This window comes from Vigna unguiculata, chromosome 9 (genome assembly GCF_037176805.1).
Source record: "Vigna unguiculata cultivar grain cowpea cultivar isolate G323 ecotype 2 chromosome 9, ASM3717680v1, whole genome shotgun sequence".
Taxonomy (NCBI): domain Eukaryota; kingdom Viridiplantae; phylum Streptophyta; class Magnoliopsida; order Fabales; family Fabaceae; genus Vigna; species Vigna unguiculata.
In genome coordinates this window covers 2,646,835-2,672,009 of record NC_140800.1, presented here as the reverse complement: position 1 = coordinate 2,672,009, position 25,175 = coordinate 2,646,835, and the positions used below count along the sequence as shown (strand labels likewise).

The 25,175-nt window shown below is 32.8% G+C and overlaps 1 protein-coding gene across 3 annotated transcripts; it reads right to left on the bottom strand.

The window, feature by feature from the left end:
* Positions 1-104: 104 nt before the first annotated feature.
* On the bottom strand, positions 105-24,390 carry LOC114162757 (calcium-transporting ATPase 8, plasma membrane-type-like). Of its 3 annotated transcripts, none has more exons than XM_028046725.2 (33): positions 24,153-24,390; positions 19,335-19,528; positions 16,414-16,530; positions 16,289-16,331; positions 12,718-12,830; positions 12,499-12,630; positions 12,293-12,382; positions 11,804-11,873; positions 11,502-11,572; positions 11,316-11,399; positions 11,000-11,227; positions 9,648-9,731; positions 9,489-9,571; positions 9,287-9,395; positions 9,131-9,186; positions 8,635-8,677; positions 8,466-8,549; positions 8,024-8,155; positions 7,867-7,932; positions 7,662-7,760; positions 7,404-7,514; positions 6,603-6,773; positions 6,061-6,120; positions 3,911-4,075; positions 3,702-3,818; positions 3,298-3,396; positions 2,950-3,087; positions 2,766-2,866; positions 2,014-2,059; positions 1,766-1,900; positions 917-1,024; positions 741-832; positions 105-564 (listed from the first exon to the last, which is right to left on the bottom strand). In XM_028046725.2, exons 2-33 carry the CDS (start codon positions 19,512-19,514, stop codon positions 453-455), a joined length of 3,339 nt encoding a protein of 1,112 aa, XP_027902526.1. In that variant the 5' UTR covers positions 19,515-19,528; positions 24,153-24,390; the 3' UTR covers positions 105-452. The 3 variants fall into 3 exon arrangements, with proteins under 3 accessions (XP_027902526.1, XP_027902525.1, XP_027902528.1); XM_028046724.2 differs by lacking the exon at positions 24,153-24,390 and adding an exon at positions 20,075-20,239; XM_028046727.2 differs by lacking the exon at positions 24,153-24,390 and having other exon boundaries at positions 11,000-11,071; positions 11,150-11,227; positions 19,335-19,892.
* Between the last annotated feature and the right edge of the window lie 785 nt (positions 24,391-25,175).

The following is a 25,175-nucleotide window of genomic DNA, read 5'->3' as shown; positions in this document are numbered from 1 at the left end:
TCTCTATAACTTGAAAACATTTCTTTTTCTTCTTATAATCAACAGATTCCTCTATATAACACGTATAGTTTCTCATTCGACTATATAATTAACTTCGAAGGGAATGAATCAATGAATAAAGACACTGTTATAGAATGAATCATCACAAGAAACTGTAATCCAAACATAACCAAGAACAAACAACCACATCGAAACCATTCATAGATTTACAACTTTCTCAAATCTGCAAAATATTAATCAGCATTTGTTGAGTTTGTGTATATTTAACAATAACCAAGACTAACTGAGATTCGGTGTATTCTGGTTAGAACCTAAGTATAAATAATTTGAAATTAACAAGTTAAAATAATGTTAGATCAGTAGAAAGATAAACGTGTTCGTATGCCGTATCCAATCCAGTCAGACAACCAAAGAAACAGCAGAATGAGATTCTTTGAAAAAGCAGAGACCACCTACTGAGATTCATCGTGTTCCTTCTTTTTAGAAGATCCACATTTCGAGAAAACGTTATTGATAGGAGTAGTAGGCACGGGTATCAATTTCCCAATCACAGCAAGAGGCCAACTGAAAAGTATGAAGGAAAGAGTATCAGGGGTGATATCCTGTGACCATTTCTGCATAATAATCCTTTCGAGCAAATGCTAGCGAAGACTTAAACAATCAATTCAAGACATTTCAAGTTTTCACTCTGAAAAATTATTCAAAAGAAGCATGCAAAGAAAATCATAAAATTAACTGACCTAATGAATCCGATGATAACACAGATGATCCACTGCTTCCAATTTAGCCTCACTGTTTTTGTAAACTTGCCCAGGAATTCAATGATGACGATCTGAAAAACAGAGCAATTTTATGTCGCCCTAAGACACATTTCACAGCCATGGCTTAAAACTATCAGAGGAGTGGTAAGACTAACCTGAAGCACAAGAGTTAATCCAATTATACCCATAAAGAGGTAGTTTCTTGTGACTCCTTTAAATATGTTGTATTCATCTGGCTTTCGAGCATTAAATTCATTAAATATCTGCAGATTTGAAAGAATTTTGTCTTTCTCGTCACTCATCAAATACAAGAGAATAAGAAGAAAAACAACTTGACCACAAATATAAGGAGCAAAAGCAAAATGAATTGGGAAACATATCCCATGCCATTCCACAATCAAAGCGATTTAGTAGCAATATAAATTGCAGGAACAATGAGGCAACAATCAAGCAACAACGGAAAAACAATATATTATAGGCAAGCCACCCAAAGGAATGGAAATACGTTAGTTAGTTCTCTTACTTCATATCAATACATATGAATAAGTTTATCTCAGAAAATTAAACACCAAGTAAACCGCTTCTAAGTGACTAAAAAGTTCCCAACACTTCCGAAAATCATGTATCTAACGACAGAACCAGAGCTAATACGCAATTATGAATATTGCATAAGAGCATAAATCAGGGTATGGCTAGTTTTAGGCCAATAAAGCAGCCTCCAAACGCCCTCAATCATTCAAAGCTTCCAAAATAAATTATTTGAAGAAAAAAGCTATGTCAAAAGAATTTGTATAGAGTTGTTTTCTCGTGTTTTTTATATCACTCAAAATGTTTATTACTACCAATGGCCAATTTTACATCCAAGTTATAAACATGTATCCTGAATATGAATTAATTTCTCCCTAAATATCTAGTTAATAAGGTTAGTTGATTGAATTAGTAAGGCAATTTGCCAATAAGAATAGCTATCTGTATTTTCCCATTGAAAGGTCATGAAGACTTACTTGACAGAGAACAAATGCGTTAAATATCAAAGTGTTCTTCACTTTGATTGCATGCACATTGTTGTCATGGTTCAAACCCAGTATGCTTCTACCTCGGAAATTGAGTACAAGCAAGACAGACACTTGGTACATTGCCTGAAAGTTTCCAAAAATTATTGATTTAGACTCAATAAGTAATTTGTATTTCCTGATGCTTCAAAATCCGCAGAAACTACAAGGGGTACTGATAAATAAGAAACATAATTCACCTGTATCAGTAAATTCCTCCACATAATATTTGTTATGAGAGGCTCTCTGAAAGAAAGCAAACAATTTGTCAATTCTATCTCATATACTAAGCAGCACATAGGTATCATCTATTGTTTTGGTAATAAAATTGTAAACTACTGGCCCATAATCAATAAAGAAGAATTTGAATATCATGTAATGAGAGAACAGTACAAACACAAAACTAATGGGCTCTGCACAGAATTTGCATAGCTTTAGTAGAGCGTGAAATATTCAACAGATTTTCAATTCTTTTATGGATATCTCAATTTTTGTTTTGTGCAATATTCTCTTCAAATTTCTTTCTTCTGAAAGAATCAAAATTATGTTTTGATAAAAAAGCTGCAATATTCTACAGATCCACGCATCCATAAATTGAGCCTTCAGTAACAGTTTAATGCCGATTGACAACTCTTATTTTTTTTGTTTCAGAGGGAGGTTTTGCATAACTTAATATGACTGGATTGTAGTTCAATTGATTATAACATTCATTTTTTGCTTTCCTTCAGTGATATCTGCTTTTGTTCTTGCATATTATCCTCTCTTTAAATACATTTCCTCTATTAAAATATCCCAAAAAAAAAAAAACAGAACAAGAATTTACTTTCCAACTGTCTTGATACTGTCTAATTTTCCAAGCACTATGTAATACTATAGCAATAAAATTTCTGAGACTTTTCAAACAAATGCCATCTGAAGTACCCAATAAGAATCATAAACATAAATATCTGACCTTCGACCAACTGGAGATCGATCCATGAGGTGATCAGTTGGCGGTTCCGTTGCCAGGGCTAGTGCCCCCAGGGTGTCCATGATAAGATTTACCCAAAGAAGCTGTAGAGCAATCAACAGACATTTTTAATGCCATCCTAACTTCATATGTGGCCATAACCCAGAAAGAGAAATAGAAAATCAACCTGCACTGCATTTAATGGAACATCACCAGTAGAAACTGCAGCAACAACATTTATCACTAAGGCGGCCACATTTACTGTAAGCTGAAACTGGATAAATTTCTGAATATTTGCATAGACAGATCGTCCCCATCTGACAACCTACAATCATGGAGAAACAAAATGTCATTATCAGTGGTGCTTCAAATACAAATGAACCTCAATTCTATAAAAATAAAACTCTCATTATACAGTTATTAATCAAAAAGTGCATTTCTAATACTAGTGACAGAAAAACAGCAACTGAAGAGGTGAAGAGCTGACATTCATCACTGCTAAGAACAAATCAAAATCCCTCAAGGTAGTACCGACCTTTACAACTGAAGCAAAATTGTCATCCAAAATAATGATATCAGAGCTCTCTTTGGCAACTTCTGTTCCTTGGATACCCATTGCAAGACCTATATCAGCCTATATCAAAAAATATATAGAATTACAAAGAAAGAAAATAAAAGCTAGTTCACTACATGAGAAAAATACTCATGCACTGGAATGATAATTCAAAACTTTAAAATTAAAATAAAACTGAATAATCTAACCACTAATAGGAATTTTACGAATATACAACAATATTAATAGACATACCAGCCACACTATCAAACTAAATGAACCATTACTATCAATGTCATCATTGTAATGGATACTTACAAACAATACAACCACGTGCCCAAAAGTTACAAACATAAGCTTCAAAAAATTGTAAATACTATGCAAACCTCATGAAGGGCAGGAGCATCATTTGTTCCATCACCAGTTACAGCTACAACATGACCCTTCCTCCTCAATGCTTGTACTAGCAATAATTTGTCATTGGGAGATGACCGTCCCATTACCTGTTACACAGTATTGGTAATAAATGTTATTCGCAAAAAATATACTACTATAAGAGCACAAAAGCAAGGTTGTCATAGTAATTTTATTCTACCAATATCCTATCAGCAATTTCATCTCTCTCTGCATCTGATAAGCCACGAAATGTTTTTCCTTCAATGATGTTTGGTTCTGTAGCATCAGCGAATGAACCAAGTATTCCACATTCCACAGCAATTGCTTTTGCAGTTTTCACATTGTCACCAGTTACCATTTTCACCTGTGATTAGAAATCCAAACCACAAAAATAAAAAATCAATTGGAAATTCATTAGCAAAGCATATTTCAATTCTTAATTTAAATACTCAATTAGTATAATATTTGAGGAAATCAAATAAAGCTAGTGTTGGTTTTTGAAATCTTAAAGGCTTCAAAATTCAAAGCAATGACACACTTATTTGGTTAGTGCAGTGAGAAAATGGTATTGTAGGCACAATGATAATAAATCTGTTCTTATTTATGTAGCCTACAAAAATAGATGGTTTATCTTCTATTGAGAGGATAGAAACTTAGTAACTCGGTCCATCTAACAAAAGTTGTCTTTATTTTTTCTGTCTAACGAGGTGATGCCTATGACACCAAAAATTCAAGAGCCATACAACAAAATGTGTTAACTGTGTTGTCAAATAGAAGAGAGGGTAGAGTGATGTGGTTTCATGAAGACTGCCTACAAATGTCATGGCAAGTTTGTAATGACAATAGCTACAACAATGTGGCTGCAAATGCCTTTGGAAATCTAGAAGTGACATATTGGTTTGAAGATATGAAAGCCCTTTCATCTCCACTCATTTCTTTATCATTTTCTAGTTTAAAACCTCTATTAGAAAACTTATTCAATTAATTGTACGTCTGCCATTCCATCAACTCATCTGTATGCAAAACATGTTTTGGGGTTCCATCTGTCATCCCTCGACATCCATGTTGGGTGAGGGCTTTCACCAAATAGCACCCCGTCAGGTAAGGACAGTTGTCTCCCTGAAACATTTCCTTTTTGTTTAAGTTGAAACTCACTCTTCTACCTCTGTAAACCATCTCCCATTAACAGAACCATGCCATAATGCACAAAACAAACTCCTGTGTCTCCCAATAACAGAAGCATACATCTGTTCTCTCATCTTTTTGTTAATGTCTTCCTTTTTGAAACGGTGTAACCCAAGCACCTAAATTAGCATCCCTATTATTCTGCCCAGATTTTAAAATTCTTTTCACCTTGTTTATGATTAAGGATAAGGTTAGTGAGTTAGACATGACAACATGCTTTAATTTTAATTATTTATGTTTGGTTCAGATAAATTTTCAGAATAATAGCTTTCTTTTGTTGGCTTCCTGAGATCTTCTGCAAAAAAACAAAAACAATTAATTCCCCAGAAAAAGCCATTCCCAAAAACCACAAAAGTGATTGGATTTATTTGGTTAAGCAAGTCTTCAATTACATTTTACAATTGTTGAATTTGAGAATAATAGCTTTACATTTGTCGGCTCCATGAGAGTTTTTGGAAACAAAAAAGCAGTTAATTCTCCAGAAAAAAAAAAGTTATTCCTAAGCAAGTCTTAAAACTAGAGTTTATAATTGTTAACAAAATGATTTTAGGGATAGGTTTGGGCTGTACTTTGGGTTGCCACAACCCAACCCAATGCCCTCACTCTCTATTTATAATTTTCAACAATTATGTACTTGATCTTATCCATAACACGATAATATAACTAGGTTTGAGTTTCATAATATATGTTAACATTGATAACGTCAACATGATCACTTTGAATCAAACCTGAATCATGTATTATCAGGCCTAGGTCAAATTAGATTCAAGTTGAAACAAATGACCCTAACAAAATTTCGATAAGCTAAACTTGTTCTATGATCACCCCCAATGAGCATAACCTTCACACAAGCCTCCATTATCAAAATTTCATTCATTTCTTGGCATCATTTATAAAGGGAACAATTTCTATGTTGGTTCACCAAAATCCTATATCTATTAAATTTTCATAAAATGTTGAAAATGCTTGAATATTTCACCGATACATATCACTAAAGTGTCCAAGAAAATCAATATCAGGTACACGAAGAAAATTGAAGTATAGGTATTTCATAGGGTGGACACTTCACTCGCACATATTGGTGATGCACCGAAGTGTATTTTTATCAAATATGCATCATCTATATTTCACAACAAAACAAATTTCTATCAATTTATGAAATACCTTAACCCCAGCCTTTTGACAAAGTAGCACTGCATCTTTGACACCAGGTCGACAAGGATCCTGAATTTCATACAGAAACATAATTTTAGCAGCAGAAAATATTTTAAGTCTGATGCTATCAAATACTAGACATGTCCAATGTTTCTTCATTGAGATACATATAAGAACTTCCATTTAGAAAATCAAAGTGCAAGGAGAAAGACCTAATGAATAAAATAAGAAAATATTAAAATTCTCTGCAACCTCCGAAGTGGCAAGCTTTTTTTACTAAAACTCACATGTTAGGCATCATTTTGAGACTTTAACATCCCGGAGAGGCTGGCTCCCCAAGACTAAATAATAAAAAAAACTGACTACTACAAAGTATGCAACAAAGTGGAGTAGCCATTTATTAGGAATAATTGAAATATGAAGCCAGTAAATAATATGACCAAAGAGCTTTACCTTTAAATTAAAAAGCAAAACTATGGGATATAATATCATAATACAAACAGAAAATAATAACAAAGGTGGCAACGACAGGAAGGTTTCCAAATGCATACCTTAAGACCAACAATAGCCAGTAAAATAAGATCATCCTCTGGTAAAGACCAGTGAGCAAGTAGTTCTTCATTAGTTGGAACTTTTTCCTTTTCGTATGATCTATATGCAATGGCAACACAACGTAGACTATCAGCAGCCATGTCTTCAATAGCCTTTTTGAAAAATGACATCTGCAAGACAGAAAAACTTTACACACATGCATATACACACACATACATATTAATGAACGAGAGCCATCCATACAATTCATATATTAATTTTATTTGCTTTGTTTATGTAACATAAATAAAATAAAACAACTTTAATATTCTCTAGTCATGAAGAAACTATATAATAGAATCAGTTTATGTAACATGCATAAAATAAAACAACTTTAAAATTCTCGTCATGAAGAAACTATATGATAGAATCAGTTGAGATATTCCAGTTTCTCTATTTTCCCAATACATTAGTTCTTTGTATATTCAGGTCTTGTTTCTTGAATGGTAGGGAATTCTTGGTATTTGCTATAAATAGTTCATCCCCCCAAAATATACGGATTAAATTATGTAATGATGTGAATAAAAATCAGAAGGCTGTGATCTATTTTTAAAGCAATTATATAGTGAATCCAACAAAAGAACAGGGAACGGAGAAAAACCAGTTGGCAGGGGGAGGGGGACAAAGAAACACAGTACACAGTAGTTTGAGATGTATTTGGGCAAGATACCTCATCTCCCTCCCAATAAAAAACTGAACACAATCTAAGAAATGCCTGCCCTTAACTGATGTTAACATGTAACAAGTTTATCAAATCAAACCTTCTCTTCATCCATCCCCACCAGCTGGTCGTTTGCATCAATATAGCCTGTACAGCAGGCTAGGACTATCTCGGCAGCACCTTTCCAGTGTATATGGATGTTAGAGTCGGCCTGCATATATGCATAAAATTATGATGCCCTGGCTAAAAGATATGGCCTATTTTTAAGCAATACATTAGCTACCAAGCAATGTTTCAGTTAGTCTAGAATACAAATAAAATAGCAGCATAATTCAATATAATGCCAATAAGATTGTACCGTTTGTAATGCAACACCGCCTCTCTTTTTCTCTGAATTGAATGGAAAAACATGAATAATTGATGTCCTGGATCTAGCATCCGTAAAATTCATCCCAAGCTGAGATTTGATGTAACAGTCATCAATAGTTATAACTTAGAAGCTCAAATGTTAGCCCAAAATGAAAAAGGAGGGGTGGGAAAAGGACAGCACTTCCAAAACACACCTGTATTCCCCAATGTAAAATTGCCTTTTCCGTTGGTGATCCAGAAACCTCAACATCACTAGCACCCTGTAGGAGAAAAAAAAAATCAGAGAAAAGTAGTAGTTCGACCGATGTATGTCTATGTTCATACGCATTTACACTTTTTCTTTCCTCATACCTCAGGTGCATAAACACTACCATTAGTATTCAGCGCAACACCCTCAATGAGCAGGGAGCGAAGCATAGGATTCTCCAATTTGTGGGGAGGATCAATTTTCTTACCCCCAGCATAAGCCTCAACCACAGTCATCTGTCTCATTGAATTGAAAAATGTTAACTAAGAAAATCTGATGCATAAATGCCAAACAAGGCCAATAGAAATGAACTTAATAAAATTCTTAATTTATCCCAATCACATTGGTAGAAATAGAATAGTTATCATTTTGAGCTCCTACTTTATCTTAAAAAGCTCAAAAGATTCTTACTCAAATAAAAGCTTGCACGCATAAAAACAACTAAAACAAGAAACAATTTCAAGAAGTTCTCTCCAAGAAGTTGACGTAACTAGATATAAAAATTTATCATTTAAATCAATATTCAAATACAGCACCACAACTAACCTCATTCATAGTCAATGTGCCAGTCTTATCACTACAAATGGTTGTGGCAGAGCCCATGGTCTCACAGGCAGAAAGCCTCCTTACCTACAATTCAATGTGCCATATTACACAAAGTTTCACATATATTTATGTAAAAATTCAATAGAAGTGCAAACATCAATTGGCATACCAAAGCTTTATCTGCCATCATTTTTCTCATCGAGTAGGCCAGCCTATATAACACAATTTATGGAAAAGGGAGTTAAGTACAAATGAACGAGATTAGATAGTGAACCCAAAGAAAAAAAAAATATTTTAGATATGAAAGAAGCATATGAACAATGTTATGTGGGGCCATATAATGCTTGATAAAAGAATGTGAAAAAAAAAATTATTAAAGATCACATGCTAGGCATCCCCATGAAAATAAAGTATTAGTGGAGATAGAAAAATGGAAAACCAAGCATCAACGATAGATTCTTTATGGGACCCAATGTGGAATTCACTGACAGATTTATGCTGATATATGGTAATTATAAAATTTATGGAAGAAAAAGTAACAAAAACAAAAGAAAAATGAAAATTTTATCAACCATGTAAAATGTAAACAATGTTAAAACATGAATGATGAAAGCATAAACAAAATGTATAAACTAAGAAGTTCTGGTCAAAATGAGCAGACTTACGTTAAAGTAACTGCTAATGGGAGCCCCTCAGGAACTGCAACCACAACGATGGTGACCTATATATTCACTGGGTTATTTTCACTAAATATAATATGGATATATATCTCCATTTGCATCAAAATGCTCTGGTAATACAGTATTTATCATCGCACATACCGCAACAGTTACTATCTTAATTGCACCATCAACAGCATCACCAACTTTAGTCTTGCCAGCTTTAAATTGAGGCGAACCATCCGGGTTTTCAGTATGCCCAGAGAAATATCTGCAAATATAGTTCAATCTTAGACATGCTGATCATAATCTTATCAACAAACCACAAAAATATATAGCAACAACATGATAATAACTAGGTTACCTAGCCAGTAGCACAACCAGGACGACAACAGCAACAGAGAGTCCAACAATACCAATGAAAGTAGCTACACCATTTAAGCGAACCTATATTGAAAACTTACATACATGAATAAGTATAAGAAATAGAAGAACTTTAACAAATCACAACTAAGAAAAGGACCTGCAATGGTGTTTCTTCACCAGTATCTTCTGAGATGCTAGCCATTAGAAGCCCCCATTCAGTATTGATACCAACACCAGTGACCTGTGGTAAGAAATAAACAAGGAAAAAGTTAAATTAATATATTGAATAATTGAAGAAATTTGGTAAAAGTATATCTATATTTCATTGACCCCAAATTCGACATTCAACCAAAGGAATAAAGTCCTGTTAATAATAGTATGCATACAAGCAAACAGCCAACATCCTCCTTTTAAAAAATGTAACATTCTCTATGGTCCTTTTGATAAGAACCCAGGGAGAACCCCACTACAAAAGCTAGTCCTTGTAATTGGAGAGACCATGGGTCGGAATGGTATTTGGAAGATTTTTTTTCAAGAAATATTTCTGTTTGATTATTTATAATTTAAAATAGGTCATGATAATGGAATTCCTTTTACTAGATGACGATAAAAAAATGATTTTTTTAGTATTTTGACTCTTTAGGATTTTGAAATCCTCACGTCGTAAGAGTCAAGGATACGGGGTTCATTAATTGAATATTCAACTTTCTAAAATCTTTTGCTAGACAAGTAATTCAGGTTAAGATGAATGAATAGGAAAAATGCAAAACACAGTTTGCAGAGGGATCCTTTTTGTTTTATTCTATTGTTGAAATTAATTAAAGAAGTTATCTACTTAATCCAACTAGTTCTGGGAATTATCTTATGTGGGACTCAATCGCAAAGCTTGCAATTGGATCCTAACATCCACCATGCTCCACAACCCCAGCACCCAAGTAGGCTGGATGTGCAATAGCCCTTTCACTAGTTTTAGGCAATCACTGTGATGTGTTGGCATGGCATCACTACCCACAAAACCCTCTCTCTAAACTGTCTATGCATTAATTTTTCATTACAATAGTCCCTTTAAATAGTAATGACCTCAATATTTTTTTTTCCAATCCAACAAACAATATATGCAGCAAATTAATTTCTTAGAGACTGCTGAGGATAGAACGATTGCTAACTATTGCTCAAGAACACTATTTAGTTAGACAAAAAATAAAGAGTAATTCTAGAAAATTATACAAATGGTTGACAAATTCGATACAACTAACTAAATCCTATAATTCTTTTGTAGGGATGCAAGACGGTATATGAAGAGTGGATAATCTGCTTTAAATCCAATTCCGAAACACTTACACGATCAACACACAATTTATTGGTCCTTGATATAATTACAACCCACACCTCCACCTATTATGTGTTGATTACTACCTCAACAACGATCCTTTGAAAACTCTTCATTATGTAATCTAAAATCGTCTCACGCTGCAATTGCAAAAATAAACAGGAGAAAGTCTAAATTACCAGCATTGTTCCACTGCCATCAGCAACTTTACATCCAGACATCAGAAAAGGATCCTTAGAATCTTTATGGACCTGCATAAAGGAAAAACAAAAATATGTTGCAGAAAATAAAAATCTAACTTCGTAGGAGATCAAAAAATAACTACTTACAATTTTGCTCTCCCCAGTCATACTTGATTCATCAATTGCAAGAGAGTGACCAGTGATAAGAATTCCATCAGCAGGGACCTACAAAAATTATGAAAGAACTGAATGGCAAAGAAAATGGAACCGACAAGTATAATAAGGAAAATAATAATAGAAAAAGATCAAGTACCTGGTCACCAATATTTAGGGGTATAACATCCCCAACAACAATATCATATATAGAGATCTCAACCCTTCTACCGCTTCTAATAACCTTCTCATGCAAAAATCCAAATAAAAGGTTAAAAATATGGAAACAAAATTGTTACAAAAATTGTAATACAACAATCAAGTTTAACTGAAGAAACAAGCAAACCTCCAGGTGTATATTTCTCTTCTCTTCATTTAGGTCTCGAAACTGAAGAGACTGCTTATAGTCACTTATAGCTGCAGAACAGCAAGAAAAGAAAGAGGTTAACAGGTCATTCGAAGAAGAAACTAATAGAAACCACTATTATAGTTATAATTATAATAACATCTAGAGTAAAAGACTCGATGGATAGAGTGGGTCATGAACTTGGACTACACCAAAAGCTTATCAACGGGAACTTGCAAGAGTCATAGACCAAGTAAATTAACACCGTGTATTATATACCCCTTACAAAGCTAATATAATACCTGTAACAACAATAACAAGAATAACTGCAAAAGCAATGCTTCCCCCATCATACCATCCTTCCTTAATACCCTGCAACAATTTGTTTGTCAAAATGAATGGAAAAAAAATCCGAAAATTCAAAAAATGTTCTCTTCATCAAAGATTATTAAGAGAAGGGCCAAACATAAAGAAAATAGGGTAAAAGACCAGACAAACTAATTAATTGTACAAGATAACATTCAAAAGAATGCATATACATAGTAAAAAATTCATTAAGTCTGGAAACCATTGGATAGCCATAGAGAAATCCAAGAATGGCAAAAAGATAAGGAGTAAGGTTTAAGGATTAATAATTTTATAAAAATGTCTAAATTAGTGGGAGAGAAATGGAAAAAAAGTAAAGAACAATACAAAATTTGGAAAATAGTATTTGTAATATGAGAGACTCACTTTTAGCACTTTCAACCAAGTACAAACAATTGCATCATAACTTCCCCAGCCAATCTCACCTCAGATTTTATCCCAAGTGCCAGTGAAGCTGCTGCAGCTACCATTAAAATAACCAAGGTCAGGTCCTTACAAGCATCCCACATAAACATCTGTGAAAAGAAAAAACATTGAAAAAAGAAAGGTCATTATAGTATCCCAATCACAAAGAAGAAACTTATCTACCCTGAAATCATCATGTAATTAACTACTCTGAAAAAGTTATTACCAGAAAACCTCTTCCTTTTTTCCGAGGATAATTGTTGGAACCAAATGAATTCCTACGTTTCAGTAAATCAGCATCATCACCATGAATTCCCTTCTCTAAATTGGTTTTCAACAAAACTGATAGTCCTACAACCTGATAATGATCCAAAAGCAACACTTGAAAATTTATGACACTGAACAATACTACCAAGTGGAGAAAAAATATTCTTGGCAAACATACCCCTCCATATTGTTGCAGAGCAGCAGTGTCATGCTCCCTCGAAATTGAAGCAAGTTGTTCTTGCCCAATTGAAAATTCACCAGCAATTGGGGTCGGAGGAGGTTTAATAGGTTCTAACAAATAAAAGCATTACCCATCAATTCTCAAGAAAAAAAAAAAGTGGCCTACACCTTATCAATACACTTGTTTAAATAAAGATTCATGGAACAACAAAACTAACTACCAAAAAGCATACTCAAGTTTAGGTTATGAATGCAGAAAGGAGAATGTACCTATCCAACAAGGATGTCATAAATACAAAAATATATTTTAGTGAACAGTATTGTTAGAATATGAACAAGATAGTGAACACTATGTGCCACATTCATCCATCTGTCCAATCTGATCATAATGAAAGCAACTTTTGTTCAATTAGTAGAAGTTAAGGCATAGGAAAATATCTTAACCTTACCATATCTTAGATTACCTTTTTCAAGTAGCTTATTCGTTGTCTCTTAGCATTAATTCCATATGTCTCATTTTATCATGATTTATTTGCTTGATTAATTAGGATTATGATTAGCATAAAAAAGGACAGGTGCTCTGGCTTCCTCTGTACCTAAAACCTTCTAATTTCAAAAAGGTATAGAAGAGGTCCCATCTTCCATGACCTTTCCCATCATTGTTCCACCACAGAACACCTTAATACTTTGAATTCTAATTTATTTCCCACTCTGATTTTAAAACTACTGTCTTCTCACCTTTTTGTAATCTTTTGGGAAATGTTTTTGGCGACCATTGCCTCTGCCAAAGAAATTTCCATCAATTTATCTGTCAATTCCAATATTAGAATCTCCATCCATGAATCCCCCACTCCCAAAAATTTCAGTATCACCAGTGTTATTAAGACCACTGTATGCATCATTCATTATCTCACCAACCAATATATTAATCCTAAAAATTTGAAGAACATCATAATCAAGACAAGTCCATATGCGTCACTCTTCTCAGCTGCCATTATCTCCCTTGCATGAAGCAAGAGCCATGCTATGCATTTTGTACCGTTTGTTTCTCATGCCAAGGTCAACAACCCAAGCACTAGTCAAGGTAATCAAACTCGAGAGGTTACATAAACTCGTGAGAGCTTCGTTAACTCGACTCGTGAACTCGGTTCGTAAGAGTTTACTTCACATGAAAAAAAAAAATTATGAAGATACACTTGGATTGCTTTCAATTTAATTTGATCTATTTAAAGAGATACTCCAAATTAATCTCTAATTTAAATTTTCAAAATACAAAACTAAAAAGCTTATTACATAATTATTAAATAGTTTCTCAGCTGCCATTATCTCTCTTGCATGAAGCAAGAGCCATGCTATGCATTTTGTACCGTTTGTTTCTCATGCCAAGGTCAACAACCCAAGCACTAGTCAAGGTAATCAAACTCGAGAGGTTACATAAACTCGTGAGAGCTACGTTACCTCGACTCGTGAACTCGGTTCGTAAGAGTTTACTTCACATGAAAAAAAAATTATGAAGTTACACTTGGATTGCTTTCAATTTAATTTGATCTATTTAAAGAGATACTTCAAATTAATCTCTAATTTAAATTTTCAAAATACAAAACTAAAAAGCTTATTACATAATTATTAAATAATTTCTAATTCTAATTAAAAACCTAATTCTTAATTATAAAAATCAATTTAAAATTAATTTATAAATAATATAATATATTAGATCTCATATTTTCTATCCTAAAACTAGGAGACCACCGACCACACTTTCCTCCCACATATCCCATCTTTCGAACAACTAGCATACCACCCAACCACACTTTCCTCCAACTATCCCAGCTTTGTAAATGAAGAGGACCATGAGTCGCGCTGGTTGATGGTAAGCAACGACAACAGCGAGGCGACGGCAAGTGACGACAATGGCGACCACAACGTCGATGGCAAGAGAAGGTGAAGCAACACGATACAAGTGACACAAGTGCGAGAGAGGGGCCTGCAGAGTTCAGAAGGAAGAAGAAGAAGGGGTTTAATCTGGAACCCTAATATGATGAGTTTTCTTCAAAACCGTGAAGCAACACGATACAAGTGCAAGAGATGGGCCTGCAGTACTAGACAGAGTTCAGCAAGAGGAAGAAGGGGCTTAATCTGAACCCTAATCTGATGAGTTTTGTTCAAAAATGCCCTCCATACAAGTCGTTTTGGATTTAAAAACTTTTCTCTTCAAACTCATCAAATCATTTGCAAACTCCCAAGTTTGAACGAGTATACCGATTCTACCTCCGATTTTGCTTGAAAAACGAGTTTATTTGCAAGTTGACTTAGAAGCTATGAGTGGGTATGCAAACTCGTCTGAGTTAACGAGTTAACTCGCGAGTTTGATAACCATACTTACAAGTTACATGAACTGTAATAGCAATCAAAAAATTCTAATAAAGTTCGTTCACTCTCTTCTTTCAGTATTTACATGTCCTATGCCTATTTGACTCTATTGCCAGCTGATTTGTTCTTTGACATATAGCTTTCAGGAAGAGAGGTGGAAGCTGTCTAGCCATTTAATTGTCCGGAAGACAGTCTGGTCTGACACTAACCCAGAGAGGTCTTTCCAAACACCAATCCCAGTGAGTAATCCTAGGACAGTAGTAGTCACAAATTTAGCCCAGCAGTCCCAAAAGATAGCCCTACTACTGTTGGTCTTTGTCCTATAGTAGACAATTCACCAATCACCTAACTTCGGTATATTAAATATAGACTTGGTCGGCAGAATAAACTTATTATCAAATAATACTATATAGATGGAATATTTTAAAATTTCGAGTTGTAACGATGCATTGTCTATCATTCCCCAAATTTTGTTCAGGAAAGAGTTAGCTCTAAATTGCAGCAATCCAAAGGACTTCTTTAAATTGGTATTGTTAACAATACACATCAGTTGTGCAAAAAATGGGCCACATAGAAAGGACTTCAGAACTCCTACTCTTCATTCATTATTTTAAATTCCTCAAAATCCATAATAGAGAACCAATGCAGATTATCAAAACTTCTGGAATCAAACATCCAAACAAATATATTTCGTAGTAAATCAGTTTGATTCCTTCTAGAAAAAATTATTACTTCCAAATCCCATCTGAAGTACAAATTTCTCATGAAATTGGCATTTACAAAACATATAATGCATCACTGGGTTTCCCAGATGAATATTGGAATACTTTTATCATGATTTATCAAGGTGAAAACAAATCAAGTATCATAACAAACATTGAACCATTTTTTTTATTCTAGAGATTTTCCAGACTAGTATGTAGTTTATCGGATAAACACAAGGGCAGTAACATGACTACTATTTCAGTAACTTTAAGAAAAACATGTTACCAAGGTAAAAAAATAACCAGGAATATTTTTTATCAACAAACAATAAGACCTAATAGCCAAACAAACCAAATACTGAATTACACCAAAATGCTTTAACAAATGCAAACAGATAAAATATGTATTTTTATGTTACTGGATAACTATTAAACCAAATTAATTGAGACAGCAAAGATTGGCAGATAAAAATTTAGTACGTGTCAATTACTCACCATTCCCTGGCACCCCACCAGCTGCTTTGAAAAGATAAGCTGCCTAATAATGCAAAACGAATAATTAGTACACTTCATATGCCTGTCGTAAGCACAATAAAGAAAGCCAATTGAAGGGAACATACTCTAATGGCTTGTGCATGCGCTCTAATCTTTCTCAATATTTGTTTCTTCTCTTCTTCTTTTTTCAAGTCCAAGGTATAACGAAATCGACGAGAAGCATTAAGCACAAGCGCTGCTTGCTAAAAAAGATAACAACAAAAGGTTTCTTATTTGTAAATACATAAACAGACTCAAAAATAGCAAATGTAGAATAGTACAATGAAGCTAGTTATTGGTCTTGACAGTTGACAGTAAATTACAAAGCAACATTCATACTGCAAAAAAGCTAAATGAAACTACAAATTAAATGTGGTATGCTTAATAAGATGTGTTTTCTCTACAATAAATTTTGGAAACAAAAGCTATATCTGCACATGTAACTTTGCAATTTCAGAATAGTCAAACCCATGCTTCTTAATTTACCTGGGCTTTTCAAATTAATACAAAAATATCAAACATTTGATATCAACTGAGAATAAACTCCTGACATTGTTGTAGACAGACAGTACTAAAAAGTTTAAACAAAACAAATACCTAAGTGATGTTTAACACTAATTACTCAAACATTCAAATCCACAAGAATTTTTTATGTCAAAATAGTCTTCTAAATATCAATCCAATACACTACACTAAATGGATAAAACTCAACTATTACCATTGAAATATAAAAGCTTCCCTTACTTTTTTCTCTCACTGGTAATCATTCTATCCATCCATACTTTGCATGCAGGAATCACCTATTGAAACTCAACAACCCATTTGATTTTTAGTGCGCTAATCCAACACTATTAGACATAACTGAATCCCTAACACTGTCTTAATTAGAGTCTTCTATCATCCAAGAGGGTCCACTTGAGAAAATAGTTCTTCTGAAATGAGGTAACAGTGGAAAGACACAATGTATTTAGATCAAAAGAATGTTAAATCAGCATTCATTGCCACAGGATTAATCATGCCCACTATAAGTGGCTGAAATTTATATGGCAAGAACAGCATCCTTGAATGCAAAGAAAAGGATACGTAAAACATTGAACAGTGGCTCCATTCAGCTCATTTCCTCTTCATCCACAACTAAGTTAAAGCAATAGGAACCCCTTCTCCCTCCACAACTAAGTTAAAGCAATAGGAACCCCTTCTCCCTCTTTCCCTTCTTCACACCTAAGCTGTTGTGATAAAACATGGAATGAATGCTATCAATCCTTCACTCAAATTTTTAATTCCACTGTACATCCCAACAGTCAGCAGCACACAAATAAGAGGGGCTCAAAATCAGGCCTTAACTGGCCCCCTTAATATTTCTTGAACTTAAAAGATCCTGTATAATGCCTAACTACCAAGTGTCTCAAGGGGGATTAAGAGCTAACAATTATGATGCCGATTGTGAGAGAAACTTAATGACTGCTTCTGGCAGTCCTCATGCACTGTAAAATTCTCTTTATTCTCTTTGCATGCATGAAACATATTGCTTCTTGTTTTCCATTGCTTTGAAGAAGGAAGACACTATATTTAAAGAGAATTGTGGGTATTACTAAATATCCCAAAATTTTGCTAATTGAAGCCAAGTTTCTCAAGGGAGTTTAAGAACTTCTAATAGAAACGCCAGTTATGATAGAAACTTATGGACTGCTTCTGTTAGTCCTGGTGCACCTAAAATATGTTCTTCGCATGCATGAAACATATTGCTTCATGCATGAAACATATTGCTTCTTCTGCTTAATTCCTTTTCAGGGTGACTAAAAACTTATTATGGTGACGCCAGTGACTAGAGAAACTTATGGACTTATGGACTGCTTCTGTTAGTCCTGATGCACTTTAAATGTGCTCTTTGAATGCATGAAACATATCGTTTCCTCCTTTTCATTGCTTTGCTAATTGAAACTAAGATTGTCCAGAGGAATTAAGTTAAGAACGTAGACTTGTCCTGTCAGTTGAGAGAGAAACTTATAGACTGCTGTTAGTCGTTATGCACTTGTGTTCTTCGCATGCATGAAACATATCTTCAGAGCAGTTTGATAGCTGGACATTTCAATTCCCCAATCCAAGTGTTTGGAAAACTAAACACAATATAATTGAGAATAGGATTATATATCAAAAATGAAATAAGATTACCAAGCTTGGTACAACTTTGCACAGAAGGACTCAGGGTGACACTTAAAAGATAAGTACTAACATTTAACTAATATGAAATTATATGAGTGTGTGTGAATATATATTCTGCTACATGGGTGCAAAAGTTTGCAATCTGAAAGTTTGACTTCTGAACATGGACCTCCAAATTGCTTCACAAATCACTAATTTGCATTATTATATTCCCAGATGACATAACTATCTGAATTTGGGAGTGTGACTGTATCTTTTAAGCCCCTACTGAGCATCTCCTATTCCTTTCCCATGTGTTGTTAAGCAGAAAATGCAACAAAGAATCGTAACCTTCAAATGCCACAGTCAAATCTCTATGTGGAGGCTTGGAGAACAAGAAGAAATCGTTGGCCCTGATTTGCAGCACCATAGATGTGAACAAAAGTATCCCAATAATATAATTTAGGGAAATCCAAGTTTAGTTATAATAAACCTCCTGCGGATATTACACCATTAACTTTCCTCATCCTCCAGGAAAAACAAATAGTCAAATACTATTTCCTAAAATATATCTTGAAATAACATTCAGAAATATCTACACTCCTTCACTGCCTTAACCTACAACCACCAAATCTCCTAAAATTTCCATAAAAATCGCACTCAATCAATCAATTTCAAACAAAAACAGAACATCCACTCTACAAACCCCTAAATTCACCTTAAGCTCATCAAGCAGTGAAAACATTGAGTAAACAGTTCAAAAACATAGAAACAGGCAGAAGATAAAAAAACTAAAGCACAAGCAGAAGTAAAACAGAGCAAGAACATCAGAAAGTAAGAATATGAATCAAAAGAGAAAGCATACCCTCCATCGCCTGAGGCGTTCAATGGAAGCGTTCTTAGTTCTGGCAATATCAAACGGATCGGATAAATCTCCGTCTTCGAGGTCAGTGGAGCGGTGAGTGGCAGGACCAGCCTCAATATCACTCTCCCTCTCCGCCACCGCTTGCCTCATCGGCGAAGCACCGTTCACGAAACTACTCATCGTTCTTGAAAGAACTGTCGCAGGAGAGATGGCACCGTCACTTCACACTTTTCCCACACCAAACAGATCAAGATATTCCAAATAAAATAAACCAAACAAAGAATCTCTCAAACTCAATCTCTGTTCATCAATTGCACAGTCTGAACCGAACCACCACGTTTGGGAAAACTCAACTAACTTTTCAGTTCGGCAAAATACTATTCTCACTACCTTTCTTTATCTCAAATTTCAAATTTCAAAGCCACTATCCTCAGTGCGTCTACTACCAGGCTCTCTAGTTCATACCTCTCTATCACGGGTCAATTGCACTGCCGATTAATGTTCTTTCCTGTTCTCACACGGTTTTTTAAATTTTATCTTTTCTAGAAACTAGAAATGCTGCACATACTAGCACCACTGTTCAATGCACTTTTAGTTTCGAGATACTGCAAAAGCAAATTCCTCTTTTACCCCTGACCTTATATAAATTTTACATACAGTAACTTTTCTCACACCTTGATTCAACCGTAAACCTGGTCTTACATAGAATAGGCACCAAAAGCATGAATAGTGTAACTTACCAGAAAATACAGTTTTTTGCTCTTGTGAATTGATGTTAGGAACTGAAAAATGTTGAAAACCTAAGTGAATTAAATTTGTAACTGTTTACAGTTTTTTTTTTTGTTTTCAAAATTCAAAGTGGAAGAGCATTAAGCTTTGCGTAACCGCGTGCACAAGGCAACGTGGTAGATTATGCTCGCTTGAGCTGGAGGTCAAGTTTCTCTCTCTATTGTTCTTTTCTTTTTCTCTCTTTTCATAATGCATTATTATAAATGATTTAGATTGATGCACCGTTTGGGTTTGCTTTGGTGACACTTGTATGAGATGACAGTTGTCCCACATGCAACGTGATTTGAGCAACGAGGACAACCCCAAAAGCGCTGATTCAGGTTCTAATTAGTTTTCAATAGACACAAATTTGAGAATAAATTTTCACTTTTACAAAATCATTATAAATTAATTACTTCTTGTAGTGCACGCAACAACTTTTCATAGAGTAAACTGTGGGGAAACAAAAAGCTTCAAAAATTAACAAAAGTGTAAGAAAGCATGAGGTAGCGTGGCACAAGGAGCGAATGCATGAAGAGGTAATGCAACGTGGCGTGGTGCAGAGTTACGTGGCGCAACAAATTTAATAGACCAAGTACAATGAATCAAAAATCAAAACAGAGACATTCTGTGTTAGCAAGAACAACAAAAAACACCTGGTATATGATAAGAATGAACCCGTTGATGATAATGCTGATAGAAGCAGAGAAAAAAGAGGTTATGGTCATTTATTTTGTTGAAGAACAGAAATTTGATTATTCATGAGAAAATTTGTGAGGTGGGAACACTTATATCAAAGTAGCTCAAAAAATCTAACCTTTAATAATTTGTAGACACCCACTTACCCAACACTCACCTTCTCGTACCAATATTTGGTATGAGTCACAATTTATGACGCAATGTGTTTCCCATGTGTCATGGGAGAAAACGCGTGCATGCATGATAAGTTATGGAGATATCATAAAAGCAAAGTTATTACAAGCATGTTGTTTTTTTAATTGAAAATTTTAATGCACAGATAAGCACGGTTAAACTTAATCTTCATATGTTTTGATTCAAAGATGTGATATTGCAGATATTTGTTCTTATCACTGAAAAATATTTGACAGATTATAAAATTTAAGATAAATAATTTCTTTTACTTCTAAAAATTGTTTTATGTTAAAGTTAGTATTTTTTTATATAAATATATTTATTATATACTAAATATAAAAATATTAAAAAAATTAAAGATGTCAAAATACGCTAGATATGGGCATGGCATGAATGTAGAAAGAAGACAAAAAGGACCACGCAACTCAGCTGACCCAACTCACCTGACTCTGAAACTTTCTCTAATATTTTCAAAGAATGGCATATAAGTTGTTGTTTTATTACTAACTGTATTATTAACTAAATATTAGGATTTAGTGTGTGTGTGTGTGAGGGGGTGTTATTTTTGTTATCATCCTACTACAAGTTATTTTTTATATAAAATATGAAACAGATAATCAAACAAATATATAATTATAATTTAATTATTTAATGGATTAAAATTACTGGAAAACATTAATAGTAATTGAAATAAATTTAACAAATACAAGTTTTTTTGTGGATTTTTAAAAAATTAATAGTTATTTTAAGTAATGGCATGATTGACAATTAAGCATGGGAAAACAACGTTGACCTAAAAGAAGAAAAAAAAAAGTATGTTGTAAAAAACATGTTTTGCCAAGTTAAAAATTTCAAATCGTTGACACTGTCTTAATTTTAAGATGGAATTAGATATTGTAAAAATATATATAAATAAATACAACCAGTGTCAAGAAATAAAAAACCTTAATTTGCAAATCATAGTTGGATATCATTTAAAAAAAAAAATGATAAGTGTTATCCAAATCACAGCACGCATGGTACCCAAGTCCCATGCCTAATATTTCTATAATTTTGATAGATACTCATACATTCAATAATTTATTTTTAGTTTTTTTAACTTAGAATATATATATATATATATATATATATATATATATATATATATATATATATAAATATTTCTATAAATAAAATTAGAATTACTGTATGTAAAAAATATATATATTTTATTTTATGTCTAAGTTAGAGTTAATTTATGAATAAACTTGTGTAATTTTTTCTTCATATTTTTTTCCAAAGAAAGTTCATCAAAAACATTTGGATATATATATATATATATATATATATATATATATATATATATATATATATATATATATATATATATATATATATATATATATATATATATATATATATATATATGGGCGGAACATTATAGGAGAAGGAGGGCCTGGACCCCAATATTTTTGATTTTTTTCAAAATTATATATCCATTTTTTAATTTTTTAAAATTTTGAAAATTTTAAAATTTTAAATAATATATTTTAGAAATTGATGATAATTAAATTGTGTTTCTTTATTTCTTTTATAAAATACAACATTTAATGTTAATAAATAATAAAACATAAAATCCAAAATAAAAAATATATATATTTAGGTTTAATTAGTCTTCTAGTATCTAAAAATATCAAATTGCCACTAAATTGAAACTATAAGAACTGGATGATCAACTTACATTTTTGGAAACAATAATCAAAAGAGTAATTAAACTAAAAATTTATTAAAATATTTTTTATTTTCTTCTGTCATTGCCTTTTTAAATTTTGACAAAATTGTACTCATCTCTCACTATCATATGTTTTTTTTTTTGAAGAAAAATAAAGTTAGACACATACTCATTATGTTTACTCTCATTTCTCACCTGTTTCCTTCATTTTTCGAAGAAAAAAAGTGTACTCTCTCTTGTCTTACTTGATGATGAAATATTACTTTTAATAGTTATTAAAATTATTTGTTATCTCATGAGCCTTTTGTATATTTACTTTTTATGATTATAGAAGAAAAAAATAATGTATTATGTGTTTTTTTATAACCGATTTTTAATTGTGACTTGATTATAATATATTTTTCTTCTAATACTTATGTCTCTCAATATTTTATTAGATTATGATAAATTATTTTTTAATATATTTAAAAAAAACATATTGATGAAGAATAGAATAATGAATTTATTTTGTAGAAATAGTAAAAGGGAAGAAGCTACACGTGAAGATGAAAACAAGTTAAATTATATTTCTTCACATCTTTTAAAGTATTTAAAACATTATACTAATAATCCAATCTAACGATCCAATTGTTTTATGGAAGAGTCATTTTTTAAAGTGTTATACTAATGGTCCAATCAAATGATCAAAAAATTATATTATTTTAGCTCCTCCAAAATTTTTGGTCAAGATTCGTCACTGTGTAATAGGATGCATGATTTGGAAAAAAATCTTGGTTAAGGTGATGATTATCTGACTCATAAGTTATCATAGTCAACCTTTTTGTATGCACCTTATCAGACAATGCATCCCACAGAGATTTTTAGTCAGAAACAGAGTTTTAATTATTTCCAGAAAATATCAAACATGACTCAAATGCACTTATAATACTGTGAAACTCACAATATTTCAAATTAGACCATCTTCTTTGTTATTGATTGAATCTGAATCAGCAGAATTGGAACTAGTTGCATCTCTTTTATTTTTCAGGTAATTTAGGAAATTGAATTACGTTTCAAAACTTCTTACCTAAATTTGCCTAATTCTAAACCACTATGTATCAATTATCCCAATAAAAAAACACAAAAAGCTTTTTAGACTATTATTTCTTTCTCTCTTTTTTTTGTTTGTTCTGGTAAACTAGTACCTCTGCATTTTCTTTATTCACAGCTGCATTTTTACTATTAACTACAGAACAAAAAGAATTCAGATTCAAACAAAATACTAACAGTTATCCTAAATCACAACTTTCAATCAAACATAACAGTAATATCCCCTGGTTCAAAATCACAACTTTCAATCAAACATGATAATGCAAATTCCATAATCAGAAACTACATATGAAGCACAGACAAAGTTGTAAATATGGATAATTATGGATCACAAAAACTATAATTTAATGGATCACAATGATCAAGAGATTTATTACCTTTGCAAGAGATGCTCCAACTCTCTTTCCTTAAGTTTTATGATTCTACTGATATGAAATATCTGTAGCTAATACTTTGAAATAGTGTATATCTGCAGCACCAACCTACTATAACATATAAGTGATGACTTATCTTTTTTGTGAAGCCAACTTCTCTTCAATCATGAAACATATCGATACATACAAATTAATTTTGCAGCGCTGATTTCTATTTGAACACACATGAATATATGAATATACCAGTAGAAAAAACAGCCAAAAAGTTTTGCAGAAGAATATAATTGAAACAAAGGAAGAATAGAAGGTAAAGGCTGGTAGCTAGCTTGATTCTTAACTTATAGACAAATTAAAGTGAAAAAAATAAAGTAGTATATTTTGTCTCTGACGTTTGACCATTGTTTACTCTTCCGTAAATACATGGAAGGAGGACATAGTTTCTTTTATTTGAAAATTTGATGAGAAAATGAATAGTTGTGACAGTAACAAAGTATATATGGAGTTGTTGTAGTCAAAACACAGTAATTTTCTAAGTTAATGGTGACTGTTTTGTATATCTTAAGGTGCATACTTTATTAACCTAATCTACTATACAGATACTTTATGTAAATTAATCACTCTAAGCATATATATATATATATATATATATATATATATATATATATATATATATATATATATATATATATATATATATATATATATCAGCTTATTTTGAATACAGTGTCTTGCAAAAATGACAGAAATTCTTAATAGATCACATGCATGTTTTGAACAAAAACTGAATAGCAGTATAATGTTTTGGACTCAACTTTTTAGTTTCTTGAATTTATTCCTTACTTTAACATCCTAGGTTCACCCTGTGCCTCAGCATCAAGCAAGTGAAAATTCCATATACTGTTAAGATTTTCTGGCATGGAGTTGGCACTTTTCTTTTCTTGCTGGTGAGGATCTGACTGGTTGGTTGCATGGCATAGACACTGATATACAGCATACGAGGAATAATAGAAGAGTGTTGAAGCTGCG

Bases quoted from the DNA above. Each gene is read 5' to 3' on its own strand.
- LOC114162757 (XM_028046725.2), bottom strand. From the start codon at position 19,514: ATGAGTAGTTTCGTGAACGGTGCTTCGCCGATGAGGCAAGCGGTGGCG. The intron at 6,121-6,602 runs GTATGCATTTGG...TATGAAATTCAG, and splicing joins TGGCTATTGTTGGTCTTAAG to GATCCTTGTCGACCTGGTGT. The intron at 3,819-3,910 runs GTAGAATAAAAT...ACTGTGTAACAG, and splicing joins AAATTGCTGATAGGATATTG to GTAATGGGACGGTCATCTCC.